Here is a 12,626-nt window from a genome sequence, read left to right as displayed (position 1 = left end):
CATGTTTTCAACTTTACAATTAATTCATAATGAGCTTTAAAAAGTGGTTAATTATGGTTAAGTAATCCTCATAAAACATGAACAATATTTGATTATATGAGTTAGTCTGTAAGCTAAAGAATCATTAAGATAAAGGAACAAGCAGACCTCTACATGAAGACCATGTAGTGTGTCTACTGGTCTCAACATTTGTAAAAACAAACAGTTTTCTCTTTATGAAATAGCTGCATACTGAAATTGTTAATTAACATTTAATATTCAGTACCTTAATTAGCATGTAAACATTTTTTAACAGGTACTAATGATAATAATTGTTAATTAAAGGTCACTTCTCATTACTGTATTATTTTTGTGCTTCAGAAGTAATAATAATAATAATAATAATAATGATAATAGAATCTTTAGAAAATATTTAATAATGTATAAATCAATACCTCAGTTAACATGAACATTAGGAAATGATCACCACACACACATATTTACCATTAATTAACTGTTACTTAATACTGCATTAACTAATGTCAATTATGTACCCTTATTGTAAAGTGTTACCGCTACATTAATAATATAGTTACACAATACTGATGACTTGATTCACTTGAAAGCTGATTATTGTCAAAAAAAAAAGCCCCAAAAAGGTTTGTCATTAGTGGGTTGCATGGGTTTTCTATCACATGACATACACCCACATTAGAGATTTCTCATTTCATGGCACACACAGACTCTTTTGCTGTGTTTACATGCACACTAGTTTGACACTAGTATTCAGAATATGGCAATATTCTGAATTTGAAAAAGGTCATTCTGGTTGGATATTCTGAATTATTCTCAAGCCAACACTTTGCGAGGCTGGGGTGGAGATTCATGCACAACAGAAAATCTCAAATTTGTGGGTGGAGGGAGAAACACACCCACTTTTAAACATTATTAAACATTTAAACATTTGATATGAATATATTTTCAGATATATGTCCAAACCTTTCAAGAAGGTGGTTAAATGAATGAATGAGGGAGGCTGAGTTTGCACGGTCAAACAAGTCTACCACCTGTGGAAAACTATGAAAAAATGCCATTTTCACAGAAAGAAGCGTCCATAATCAAAGTATGCACGGCTCCATGTACACAGTATTGACCGAACATTTATTTCCATTAGCCATATTAACAGTTTAGAAGGAGTGTTGTGTTTTTCAGAATAAAAGCAAAAATGGAATACTGTGTGCATGTAAACATAGCCAGTGATACACAAAATGGAGAACGCAAACAACATTACAGAAGGGTTACAGAGACAGACTGACAGGAGAGTGCAACGGAGAAAAGAGGGGGGGGCAAACATGTGACATGCGATTCCAGGGGAGGAAAGAGTAAAATGAGGAATGGCATGCTGTAATTGGTTATAGCATGACAGAGAAGATTCAACATAATATGTTACTGCTGAACTGACCGGATGATTATTGTCATGCAGATCTGATGCAGACTGAAAGCCAACATACTAACACCCTCTATTTGATATTTAGTTATTGTTTATTAAAAGCCATAACCATGTGATATCCACATCTTGACATCTTTGCCCGACTTGATCTTTTTTTTTTTCACATTCCACCACAGAAGAAGCATAATCAGTACTTTCCAGTGTGTAAATGTTAGAAAATGTGTTATAAAAGCTACAGTAGGAAATGAAAGAACAGGGAGATTCAGCCATAGGGGAGAACTCCTCTCTTAATAGTTTAATAATGGTGGTTAAGTGGATAAAGTGGTCGGTTCCAGGAAGGAACAGTAGGAGACAGACACAACATACACATGTGTACCCATGCGTAAACACACACACACACACACACACACACACACACACACACACACACTCATGCATACAAAAGATGACAGGGGTTGAACCTGGAGGCAGAGAGCACCGACATGCAGCTTATAAAGGCAGAGGAGGAAGACACCAGAGTCAACAGGAAGCAATTTGCAACAGGATGTCAGCGCTGGTCAACCTGGGTTCATTCATACACACACAGATACAAACACACACATACATGCAGAGTGTATACACGTGTCTCTGGTAGCTCTGGCAGCCTCGGGGTCTTCATTAATGCATGTGGACTGTACGCTGGAGCCACTGGGAACGCAGCCATCTGGTTCAGTTTGTCCTTTTCATCAGCTAGCATTTACTGAGGTGCCAATGTCAGCTTTCGACCCCGCCCCCAGGGTCTGACTGACTGACGCCTGGTCTGTTCAGTGGTTTAGTTTGCCTTGATCATCAAGTTACACATTTTATTAATTTATCAAGCAAAAATAGCAAATATTGCCCAGTTTCAGCTTCTCAAATGTGAGAATCGGCTGTTTTTCTCTGTTATCTTTTATTTGCTTTCTTGCCTAGAGTTAGATGAGCAGATACCATTCACAATGTCAAAACAATGTTGAAATGTGAAAGAGGTTTCTTATAATGACAAACTTATAGCGAATGATCCCTCGAATCTGCATCACCCCTTGACCTTGTGGAGCTTTTTTTTGTTAAATTCAGCTCATTATTTTGCTGTTCAGCACTTTGGGTCACTCTCCCCTCTCATGGTGTTGGTTTTGGTTTTCAGTCAAAAAAAAAACAGAAAAAAAAGCTCTAAAATCCCACTGTGTGAACATAATGGAGCATTTAGCAGCTAAAGAGACAGATATTCTCTCAGGAGTTGGTAGAGACCAAAAACTGAGATAAAAGAGAGTGAATATTGGAATATTCATCATGTAGCCACAAACATGACTCCAAACAATGATAGCTAATGGTGCTTCCAGGCTAGCTGTTTCTGGCTAAGCTAAGCTAAACTAACCACCTGCTAACTGAGTGTCAATCCTCTCATCTTAGTCTCAGCAATGTCAAATGTCAAAGCATTTAAACTGATGGTTAACTCCAACTAACAGTCAAAGATTTGAGCAAGAAAAACAGCAAATAATCACATAAAAAGCTAAAACTAGAAAAAAGGCAAACTGAACAGAATAGAAACAGTCATTCAGTCAAACTCAGTCACATGAGGACTTGATATGAAGCTATTGTCAGTAGCCAGTTGGCTTATCTTAGCACAGAGACTGGAAAGGAGGAAACAGCTAGTTTGACTTTATTTGAAGTTAAAAGAATCTCACTTTCAGGACCTCTAAATATCTCAAAATATGTTTTAGCTTTTAAAGCAGCTCGTATTTGATTACGTTTTGACAGAGCCAGATTAGCAGTTTTGCCCGGTTTCCAGTCTTCATGCTAAGCTAAATTAAACTAACCAGCTGCTGGCTGGAGCATCATATTAACAGATATGAGAGTGGTATTGATTTTCTCATCTAACTCTCGGCATGAAAGAAAATATATTACCCAAAATGTCTATTTTGTTAAGACATCATCTTGGCCTCAAGAAAACTGTGCATTTTTCACTGCTTTTTGACATTTACATCCTATCTGATCAACTAAACACTTCATAGATTATTCATCATTAATCTACATTAAACTTTTGCAGTGTAACAGTGGATCTTCCTGAAGCGAATTATGATCTTCCCAGCCACAATCTCCTCCACAACAGAGTAACTGTGACACAAATCTCAAAAGTTGTCACTGCCGCGTCTTGAATCATGACTGCTATTCCAGGGAGAGGAAATCCAACACAGAGATCTGCCGGAGCAGCTGAGTCAGTTACGGGGAAGCGGGAGACAAATGTGAGTGTTTGAGACACGTGCGTCGGTGTGCTGTCCAGGAGGAGCGAGTTTCATTCTGACAGTCAACTCAGAGCTGACATCACACTCTGGAGAGGGAGAAGTGAGTAAGCTTTCCCATCTGACACTGGAAAAGCAAAATAACCACGGCGGCTTATTCCAAGTTCCATAGTGTCACAGAAAACACTGGAAGCTAAATAAAACTCTGAGAGTTTTTCTGTTTTTGCTCAGGCTGTTAACATTTCACTCAGGGTGCCAGAGGGCAAATTTAGGAGTGGCTGTGATTTAGGAGGCTTCACATGAAAGTACAGCATCCCATTTCTTTCTTCTCTCATTATCACTCTGCATTTTCTTCCATTTTCTCTCATCTTTGATCCCTCATTTCTCTGTTTCCTACCCCCTACAGTCTGCCACTCCCCTCTGCTTCCCGCTCACACTCTGTCTCTCTCTGCTGTCAGCGCCTGGGGACAGGATAACAACAATCATCCCTGCTGCCATGAGATACAAGTATGTGCTCCCCCTGAATAAACAACATCAGATGACAAAGGACGCCTCGATAAGAATCAAACATAGCAAGTCGCTATGTAACCGGCCTGAGAAGAGCAAGAGGAAGCACGAAGGAGGGCTTGAAGCAAAAACAAACTGTTCAAGGAGCGGACATACAGACAGAGCTTAGAGGACAGGGGGAAATAGGCATCAGGACGATGGGAAGGATGAAAGAGGAGAGGTGAACAGAAAGTACGAGCAAGACCTGCTAGATGGGAGAGAGATGTCAACAGCTGAACATGCTGACCACTGACATGGAGCAGAGAGATTTCACAGAGCTATTTCGATAGAGCTCCTTATTTTAGACATCAGTCAGAACACTTAAAGGCTTATTTTGTCTATTTGTTCATCAGTCTTCTTGCAAATCCACTTTCCTGGCATTTTCAAGAGATCTGGCAATAGATCTCTACTACGGTACAACTCGTCTCATGTGACTGCATCATGACAACATACGTCTGGTCTTTAGTGCTTCCCAAACATCCAATAACTGAAAAGTAACACATACATTTATCACAATCTACTATATATATCCATCCATCACATGTCTATCAAAGAAATGTATTATAAACGATGCTCTCCGAGTTCAAAATGGTTTAAAGACTCTGTTATGAATCTTCTTAAATAATTCCTGGAATATTAAACAAGGCTTACTGTGCTGCTATCACTTAGGCTTAGGCTATCAGGAAATGAAAAGCAGTGGGTAAACATAAACACTGTGCATGCTTCCCGTGTGTGTGTGTGTGTGTGTGTGTGTGTTTGCATTGTCCCCATAATACTTTATTATTGATAAGACGAATAAAGCAGTAAAATTAAATTAACCATGATAATTATTTTTACACAGTGCATCAGATTATAAATAGCAACAACGTGACATCAATCCATCACCATCATAATGATGTTCCTCTGACGGGACTTTCCATCACAAACATCCACTTCAAACACCTTCCTGCTAAGTTCTCCACGTCTATCGACTTGACTCTATTTCTACCCTCTCATCAATGTGAATGACACATTGATCTACCACAGGACGCCATGTCCTCCCTATCTCCTGCAGTGGGACATGAATAACAAGGAAGGTTGAAAAACATGACACTTGTTGCCACATCGCTGAAGACTCTCAGGAGGAGCTTTGGTGAAATACCAAGTATACCCAAGAAGTCTGGTTTTATGAACAGTTACATATTTAGAATTTGTATCAACATATTTTTTAAATCATGCGTTTCTTTAAATGAAAAATCACAACTTCAGATCAAACTATGTTGATCTGTTAAGGCTCCACTGGCATCAATTAGGGCTAATGCACAACTCTATAATGTGCAACACAAAGTCCATATGGGGACGGTCCATTCTTCTGATGGCCCATTATTTCAAAACTCCAATAGTCAGAAAAATGTCCAATTGGCCTGAAAGCCATTTGTCCCAACAGCCTCTAATCTCAAAAACAAAAGCCACCTGCTCGGTCCGTTGTTCTGAAAATACATACTCTCCCATTAATATCGTGGTGTATTTTGATGTGCAGAAGAGTTGGGCATTGTCCATTGCTGCTGGCAGTCAACCACTGAGCCCTCTACCATCATAACATTGTGATTTAAAAACTCTCTCTATTTCAGGTGGTGTGTCCCCTCAGAGTTGCCGTAAGGCAGGAGTTTGGCTTTTTTTACTCGTCGTAGAAAATAGAAAAAGCTGCTGCTGGTCATGGCACTAATGTTACGTCTCTATATCCTGTTAATTATTTTCTTGTTAAACCCACCCAGTTAGGTGAACCCAAGTTTGTTTACATTGGTGGCAGTGCTGTTTCTTTTCTGCAGGCTGTTGTTAGTTTGTTTCTTTCAATCTATAGTTGTCAAGTAGTTTTATAGCTAGCTGACTAACTTTGTTTCAAGTGTCAGAGGCTGAACACAACTAAGTTACGGACATGTCGTGCAAAGACAAAGACCCTTTTGAACCCGGGCCGTTGTGGGATGTGATGGTGTTACAGCGGTCAGCTGGTGAGCAAATAATAATAACAACGTCAGAGACTATCTGCAATGTTTCACTGTGGACATTGTCATACACCAATTTGGTAGACATCACCCAAGTCAGGTGATCTTTATTAGGTGACCTTTCGTTGTCATGGTAACAGTAGTCAGGTGATCTTTGTCATCATGATAACAATAATAAACACTTGTTTAACAGTGTGGTTAGGTTTAGGCACCAAAGATCCTTGTTTAGCATAAATTTGTGAGTTACATTCGTAAATTGGTGATATCAGTATGTGTATATTTGGATTAACAAGCTTTTGGAGCAATTGGCATTTGTTGTCAGATTAACGAGCTGTTGGACAAATGGGCTTTCAGTCCATTGGGACACTATTCAACCTATTGGCTTTTCTGAACAATGGACTGAACAATGGCATGGCACCATCCATATAGCATCAAAACTGCTGTATCAATCTATAAATCAGCAGGAGATGTTAGCAGAACAGCTGGTGTGTATTACTAACCATCTGTATTTCAGTACGCAACATTAGGATCCATCAGATGATGTTAGGACAGCTGACTGGGTCTGACTGGGACATACAGCCATTAGTCTCTGTCAGGTGCCTTGTGACTGTCTATACACATTACACAACATAGACATATATACAGAGTGCTGAACTAGAGAGATACAGTAGATAGGAATAAATACTATGGGAAATTGCATTGTTACAGCCGCATACACAAGTTATATGAATTTTGATTAAAGGTAAGAAAAGCTGTGCACACAGATAGTGTATGCAGACACTTGCAAATGTGCGTGCACACACACACACACACACACACTCACTCACACACATACAGAGAGACAAGCAGACAGAAGTACCGACAAACACATACAAATTTAATCTACCCCATAAAAAGTCTGGCACAGCTCGGCTGCAAGTTTCTTAAAGTGTTACGGTTACAGGCATGTATTGCATTATAGAGGAGTTGTCCAGTTTCCTCAATCTGCTGACCTGCACATACAGTGACAACTGTCTCATGAAAAAGTAAATCTTGTGAATTCTCTCTCCAGTATTAAAAATTAAAATCTGTGTATTTTTTGTAGGTCACAGCAGGAGACTCTGCTTCATTTTCTACACTTGCCTTAATCACAGTAAATGAAATCCTCTTTCTGGGCAGAGCAAGAGCTCTCTGGCTACAGCTTTAATGGAATAATATGCACAATCACATGCTGCATTATCAGAGCAAACATTGCGAAGAGGCTTTAAGGCTCTGAGACTACTACTCAACAGAAGAGAAAAATACACAAAGTACACGAAAAGTCAAAACTGATGTGCTGAGTATGTACGTATAAACAGAGTAAATACAGCGGTACAGAGTGTGTTTTTACCTCTCAACAAGCAGGTTCAGTCTTCCCCTCTGCCTCCGAGCAGTCTTGTCTGTAGAGTGGGATACAATCCCTCCCTCCCTCCCTCATACAAGCTCTCTGCTCCCTCTCCTTCTCACCAACTCCCTTTAACTCCCTCCCTCCCTCTTTCACACACACACACACACACACACATACACACACACACACACACACACACACACTCTGTGCCAGCAGCACATGCAGCATAGCCTTTCCCTCTCACTCTGCCTGTGTCATACACACAGAGACAGTAAAGCACGTCCACAGTGGGAGTACTTTCCCCTGCACGTGCACTCACACACACACACATGAATGCACCACATGCAGACACCGGGCAGCCCTGCAAAGTCACAGGGTGCTCATGTCCAGTGACCTCTCTGGTGGCCTGAGGCTGAGACAAGAGACAGCAGGGACAAAGAGCCAGAAGTAGATGGAAATGCAGGTGATCAGACAGAGAAATAAACAGAATATGTACAAAGGACACACACACACACAAAAAAAAACAGAGATAGTATCCGGAGATAGATTATAGAGATAGTACGAAGATGACATAACACACTAACGAGAGCATTTATGACTTGAAAAGAAATGCCACAGAGAAGGTGGAAGAAGCTTTAACCACGACTATAAAACATAAGGAAAAGAGAAATCTAAAAGTAAAAAAAAAAAAGATGAAGACAGTGAAACGCAAGAGATGAAAGAAATAAAAAAGAAAGGAGGAAATATGTTGACTTATGAGGAGCACATAGAAACTATGAGAAGAAGAAGAGAAGAAACACACAGTTAGGGATGCACCTGAACAGGAATCATGCAATGGAAACAAGATATTTCTTTTATCCAAAGTTGCTCATTATTATTGGGAAAAAGTCACCAGTTGCATCTATCTTAATCAATCACTGATTGAATGCATTGATATTATTCCCTTCAACTGAATAATATTTTTATATACTTGATTGGATTGGATTTTTCAAGATAACCTAGTTAAAGAGGAGGTAGTAGTGGGCCTCAAACTATTCATAAAACATATTTTGTGTAAAAAAATAAGAAGAGAGGGAAATAGGTGAAAAGTACTGTATGAGCTAGTGGAAATATATTTCATAATTAATTATATGCCAATATTAAAGGAGAAATCTTAAATATGTTTACTGTAATAAATCATAACATGAAAAAGAAAAGAAAACATTTTAAATTGAAAGACTCTCTAAGGACAGCTACAGCTGTGGTGTCCTCCTTTGAAATTTCTTTTCTGGCCTGTAACTCGTGTTATTGTTTGCCCGTTTCTCATTAATTAGAGTTCAAATTAATTCTGAATGTTCGCCAAATGACTAAGTGTCTGTTTATGAGTCATCAGAAATAATCAATTATCTTTCACAAGGAATAGATGTTTATAACAGTTAATTTGAGCATAATGGAATCTGGCAGACAGGCAGTCACTGAACTCTAACTCCATTTATTGCTCTATTTTCAGAGCAGTGGGCTTTTGTTTTCAGGATAACGTGGTTATCTTTAGATTGACCAACTTACAGTGTAGGACTCCTCATTGCTTGTAATCGTCAGTTTACAGTGTTGCACTCATCTTGTGCTCCTGCAGTGTTCCTGCAGCCTGCCTGAGCTTCCTTAAGAAATTCAGTTATCATTTACTTACTCTTTTGCCGATTGAAGATCAGGTTTATTTTATTAGTCCATAAAACACTGCTGGAGTGTCACAAGGAAACAGTGTTGTAGAATCTCCTAAACAATGAAAGTGAATTTTGACCATTTTTCATAGGGAAAAAACAACCCCCACAAAAACATAAAATGTCTCCATACTGCTTGTCTGGCATAATCCAAGTGTCCTAAAGTCCTGATAGTTCAGACAGTGTGCATGTGAATATGGCTCCAAACTAAGGATCCACAGTGAATCGTCCGGCTAAAAACATGGTGTAAATGACGTCTTTCAAGTTAACTTGGCATGTTGCAGTTTAGGGGACTTGGATTAAACCAGACGAGCAGTATGGAGACATTTTATGTTTTTTTTTTTGGTTTTTTTTACATTTGAAAACTGGTCACCAATCACTTCCACTGTCTGGGAGATTCTGCAGCCCTGTTTTCCTTTGAAACTCCAGCAGTGTTCTGTGGACTGAAAAACTAAACCCAACCTTCAATCGGCATGAGGACAAGTAGATAACAAATGCATTTTCATTTTTGGGTGAATTATCCTTTTAAATAGGATCTCACCCTATCGAATATACCATCTGTGGCTCCAGCTTGCTATTTGGACTGCCATACTAGTTTTGTTACATATTGCTCCTTTACTTGGCTTTTACTTGGTGTAAAACATTTGCCTGAGTTAATGTGGCTTCCAGTAGGCCAACCACTTCTGGTCTTCTATCCAAATACAGAAACTGATATTTTTGTTTGTTCAAAAGATACAATACAGACAGTGTTGTCTGTGTGTCGCTCTACACACAGTAAGAGCATAGCGTGACATGAAGCAGACAGCAATTTGCAGTCTTGACCCCTTTATTTATGAATACCCCCAAATGGGACTGATTACACACACACGCATACACACGCACAGTCTGTCTCCCCAGCTGCCTCTTGCTTATTTGTGTCCCCCCACAGATCACTGACTGCTAGGCATGTACGGCACTCTTGTTATTTTCTATATTTACCGGCACCAGACTTCTCCTATCCAGATTGATCATCGTCCTGTGTGACGATATCCTCTCCTGCAGCCACCAAGAGTTGTTTTTGGCCATCGCCGTGGTGACCAGGGGGACGAGTATGACAAAAATAATAATCCTCTTTTAATGCATGTTGCTAAGGCACAACAGCTGGTAGTGCCCAGTTGTACACCATTACGGTGTGTGTGCATGTGTGTGTGGAGGAGGAGGCAGGAAGGCTAACTCCCCACCCCCCCTGTTATAAATCCCCCACAGGATTTGAGCTGACCTGAAGAAATAACGATGATGGGTCCCTCCGTGTGACAGATTCTCTGTGTCTCTGCACGTTGGACAGTGAGGCACCACTACACAGTTACAGCAAGGTCATGAGTTCGCTCCGTAGTGTGTGACACTGAGCTGCAGTGAGCGGGGTCACATGAGAGCAGAGGGGGCTACTGCCAATGGGTCTGACATAAGCTGTGGGCAGAGAAAGTGCTTCTCTCTTTTCTCTCCCTCCATGATGAATTTAACCTTGTTGATGGTTTAATTGCAGCGCAAAATGCAGTAGCTATTTCTCTGATTCTGAATTACACTTCACATTTATCATCGATGCAATGCATGAATGCATGTTGCAGCAAAGTGTTTTGAAGAGATGGTTTGGATTATTTGGTGTGAGTTTGTATGACGTATCCAGAGTCAGTGTATTACCTAGACACTGGTCGACATGCCCCCACTTAGGAGAAGCAGAGAGGGGCAACAGCACAGAAGCTAAACAATCTACTGTTATGTAAGCCAAATAATTACTCTCTCCATGTCAACCAAACTCCATGGGCAAAATCAGTCATTTTACCTCACAGGAAACGAGGGGATGCTGGTCTATGTTTGCTTGTATTATTTTGTGACTGGTGACTTTGGACTATCCTTTTAAGGCACTGAAGTCACACAATCACCCAAACAAACAAACAAATTGAGGCAGTGGTAGGCCAACAGTGCTTCTCCAGACTGGGGGCATGTCAACTACCATCTAATGTTGGTAATACACTGACTATTGATAATTATCTCATACAACCCCACTTCAAATAACCCGAACTATCCTTTTAAGGTCTTTTTCTATTTGATATCTTTGATTGTCTCCTTTATTTCCATTTAAGGCCATATATTAAGGCTATGTTATTGCTTATACATTGTGACGTACAATGACTGTAGTATCAAAGGTTGATGCCATAATGCACTGGCAACATTGCTGCAAATACAGACTGATTTGACAGAGAAGTGAATTAAAAAGAAAGAGCTATTTAGAGAAAAAGAGGCATGAATTAATCTGTTCAGGGCATTCCCTGCAAGGTGCCATCTAGGCAAACAATGCTGCTGCTTTGTGCTCTGTCCCACTGAGACAGCTCACAGCTCACTACAGCCCCCCTCTGATCAGCCTAATAATACTTCTCACAGACAAGCATCAAAAAAGCGTCAGAATATGGTAAAATATTAAATATTATTTACTGAGCTCAAATGTGTCATGTTAAGCTGTATTAGAGAGCCACCACTGAGACTTCCCGGGTGCCTGTGGACTCCCAGGAGCTCCTGTTATGCCACATTACCACATGACTGAATTACTCATGGCAACCTGGTTGTTTGCAGTTCAGGAGGGGGCCTTCTTTAACCAGACATCTAGGTCAGTGCACATGGCTTACTTCACTTAAGGCTCACACCATATTAACATCTGAACCACGGACACAGGAGGAGCACATTGCTCAGGACAGGAGGAAGGTAAGGCGTATGATCTGTGTTGAATTCAGTGAGGAGGACATGTATGGCTCACCTTGGCTTCACATGTCTTGTGAACTGCAACCTTGCACTCTGCAAACAGTAAGGAGAGAACATACATGTATGATGATTCACTCTGACAGTCAGCTTTGAAGAGAGACAGAGAGAGGGCAGCTGAGGTGAGCTCATCTCTGTCAGGTCTAGGTGTGTATCAGTGCTGGTCATTGTGTCTCAGGGTCTGCTGTCTGACATGACTTGAGACGTGGACTCACCCTTACAGAAAACCCCGGGGTTCTCAATATTCTGCTTGCACACATCACATTCTCGCTTCCTCTTGAAGCTCTTCTCTGTGAAGGCATGGCTTCCTGCTTTGGCAAGCTGCAGACATACAGGAGAGTCAAATATGATTACTGTCACAACAAATAAATATGATTAGGCTGGGATGCATGTGTAAGGATCAGTTTTAAACTGATTAAATCATGGTTTACCCTTAATTTTACGTAGCACAAAACACATTTAAAATGAAGAAAGATGAACCTCAGTTTAGTGTTTTAGAATTAACTGCAAACTTACACTTGAGGAGATTTAACAAATAATTGCCTTTTTGAGCTAGACTAA

At 40.2% G+C, this 12,626-nt stretch overlaps 1 protein-coding gene across 3 annotated transcripts in view; it reads right to left on the bottom strand.

Moving 5' to 3' along the window:
• LOC146331399 (tensin-2-like) overlaps positions 1-12,626 on the bottom strand; it is a 41,584-nt gene that overhangs the window by 17,075 nt on the left and 11,883 nt on the right. For 2 of the 3 annotated variants that reach the window (XM_084730543.1, XM_084730550.1), the window contains exons 2-3: positions 12,281-12,386; positions 12,064-12,101 (exon numbers count right to left, since the gene is read on the bottom strand). In XM_084730543.1, coding sequence (XP_084586669.1) covers positions 12,064-12,101; positions 12,281-12,386 — 144 coding nt within the window. Of the gene's footprint in view, positions 1-7,581; positions 7,650-12,063; positions 12,102-12,280; positions 12,387-12,626 lie in introns of those variants that run through there. The other variant, XM_084730559.1, reaches the window with a different exon arrangement.

The sequence above is a fragment of the Lutjanus erythropterus genome, chromosome 2 (assembly GCF_056507025.1).
Source record: "Lutjanus erythropterus isolate fLutEry1 chromosome 2, fLutEry1.hap2, whole genome shotgun sequence".
Classification (NCBI taxonomy): Eukaryota; Metazoa; Chordata; class Actinopteri; order Lutjaniformes; family Lutjanidae; genus Lutjanus; species Lutjanus erythropterus.
The sequence above is the reverse complement of the archived record's forward strand: the minus strand, read 5'-3'. Positions and strand labels throughout refer to the sequence as shown.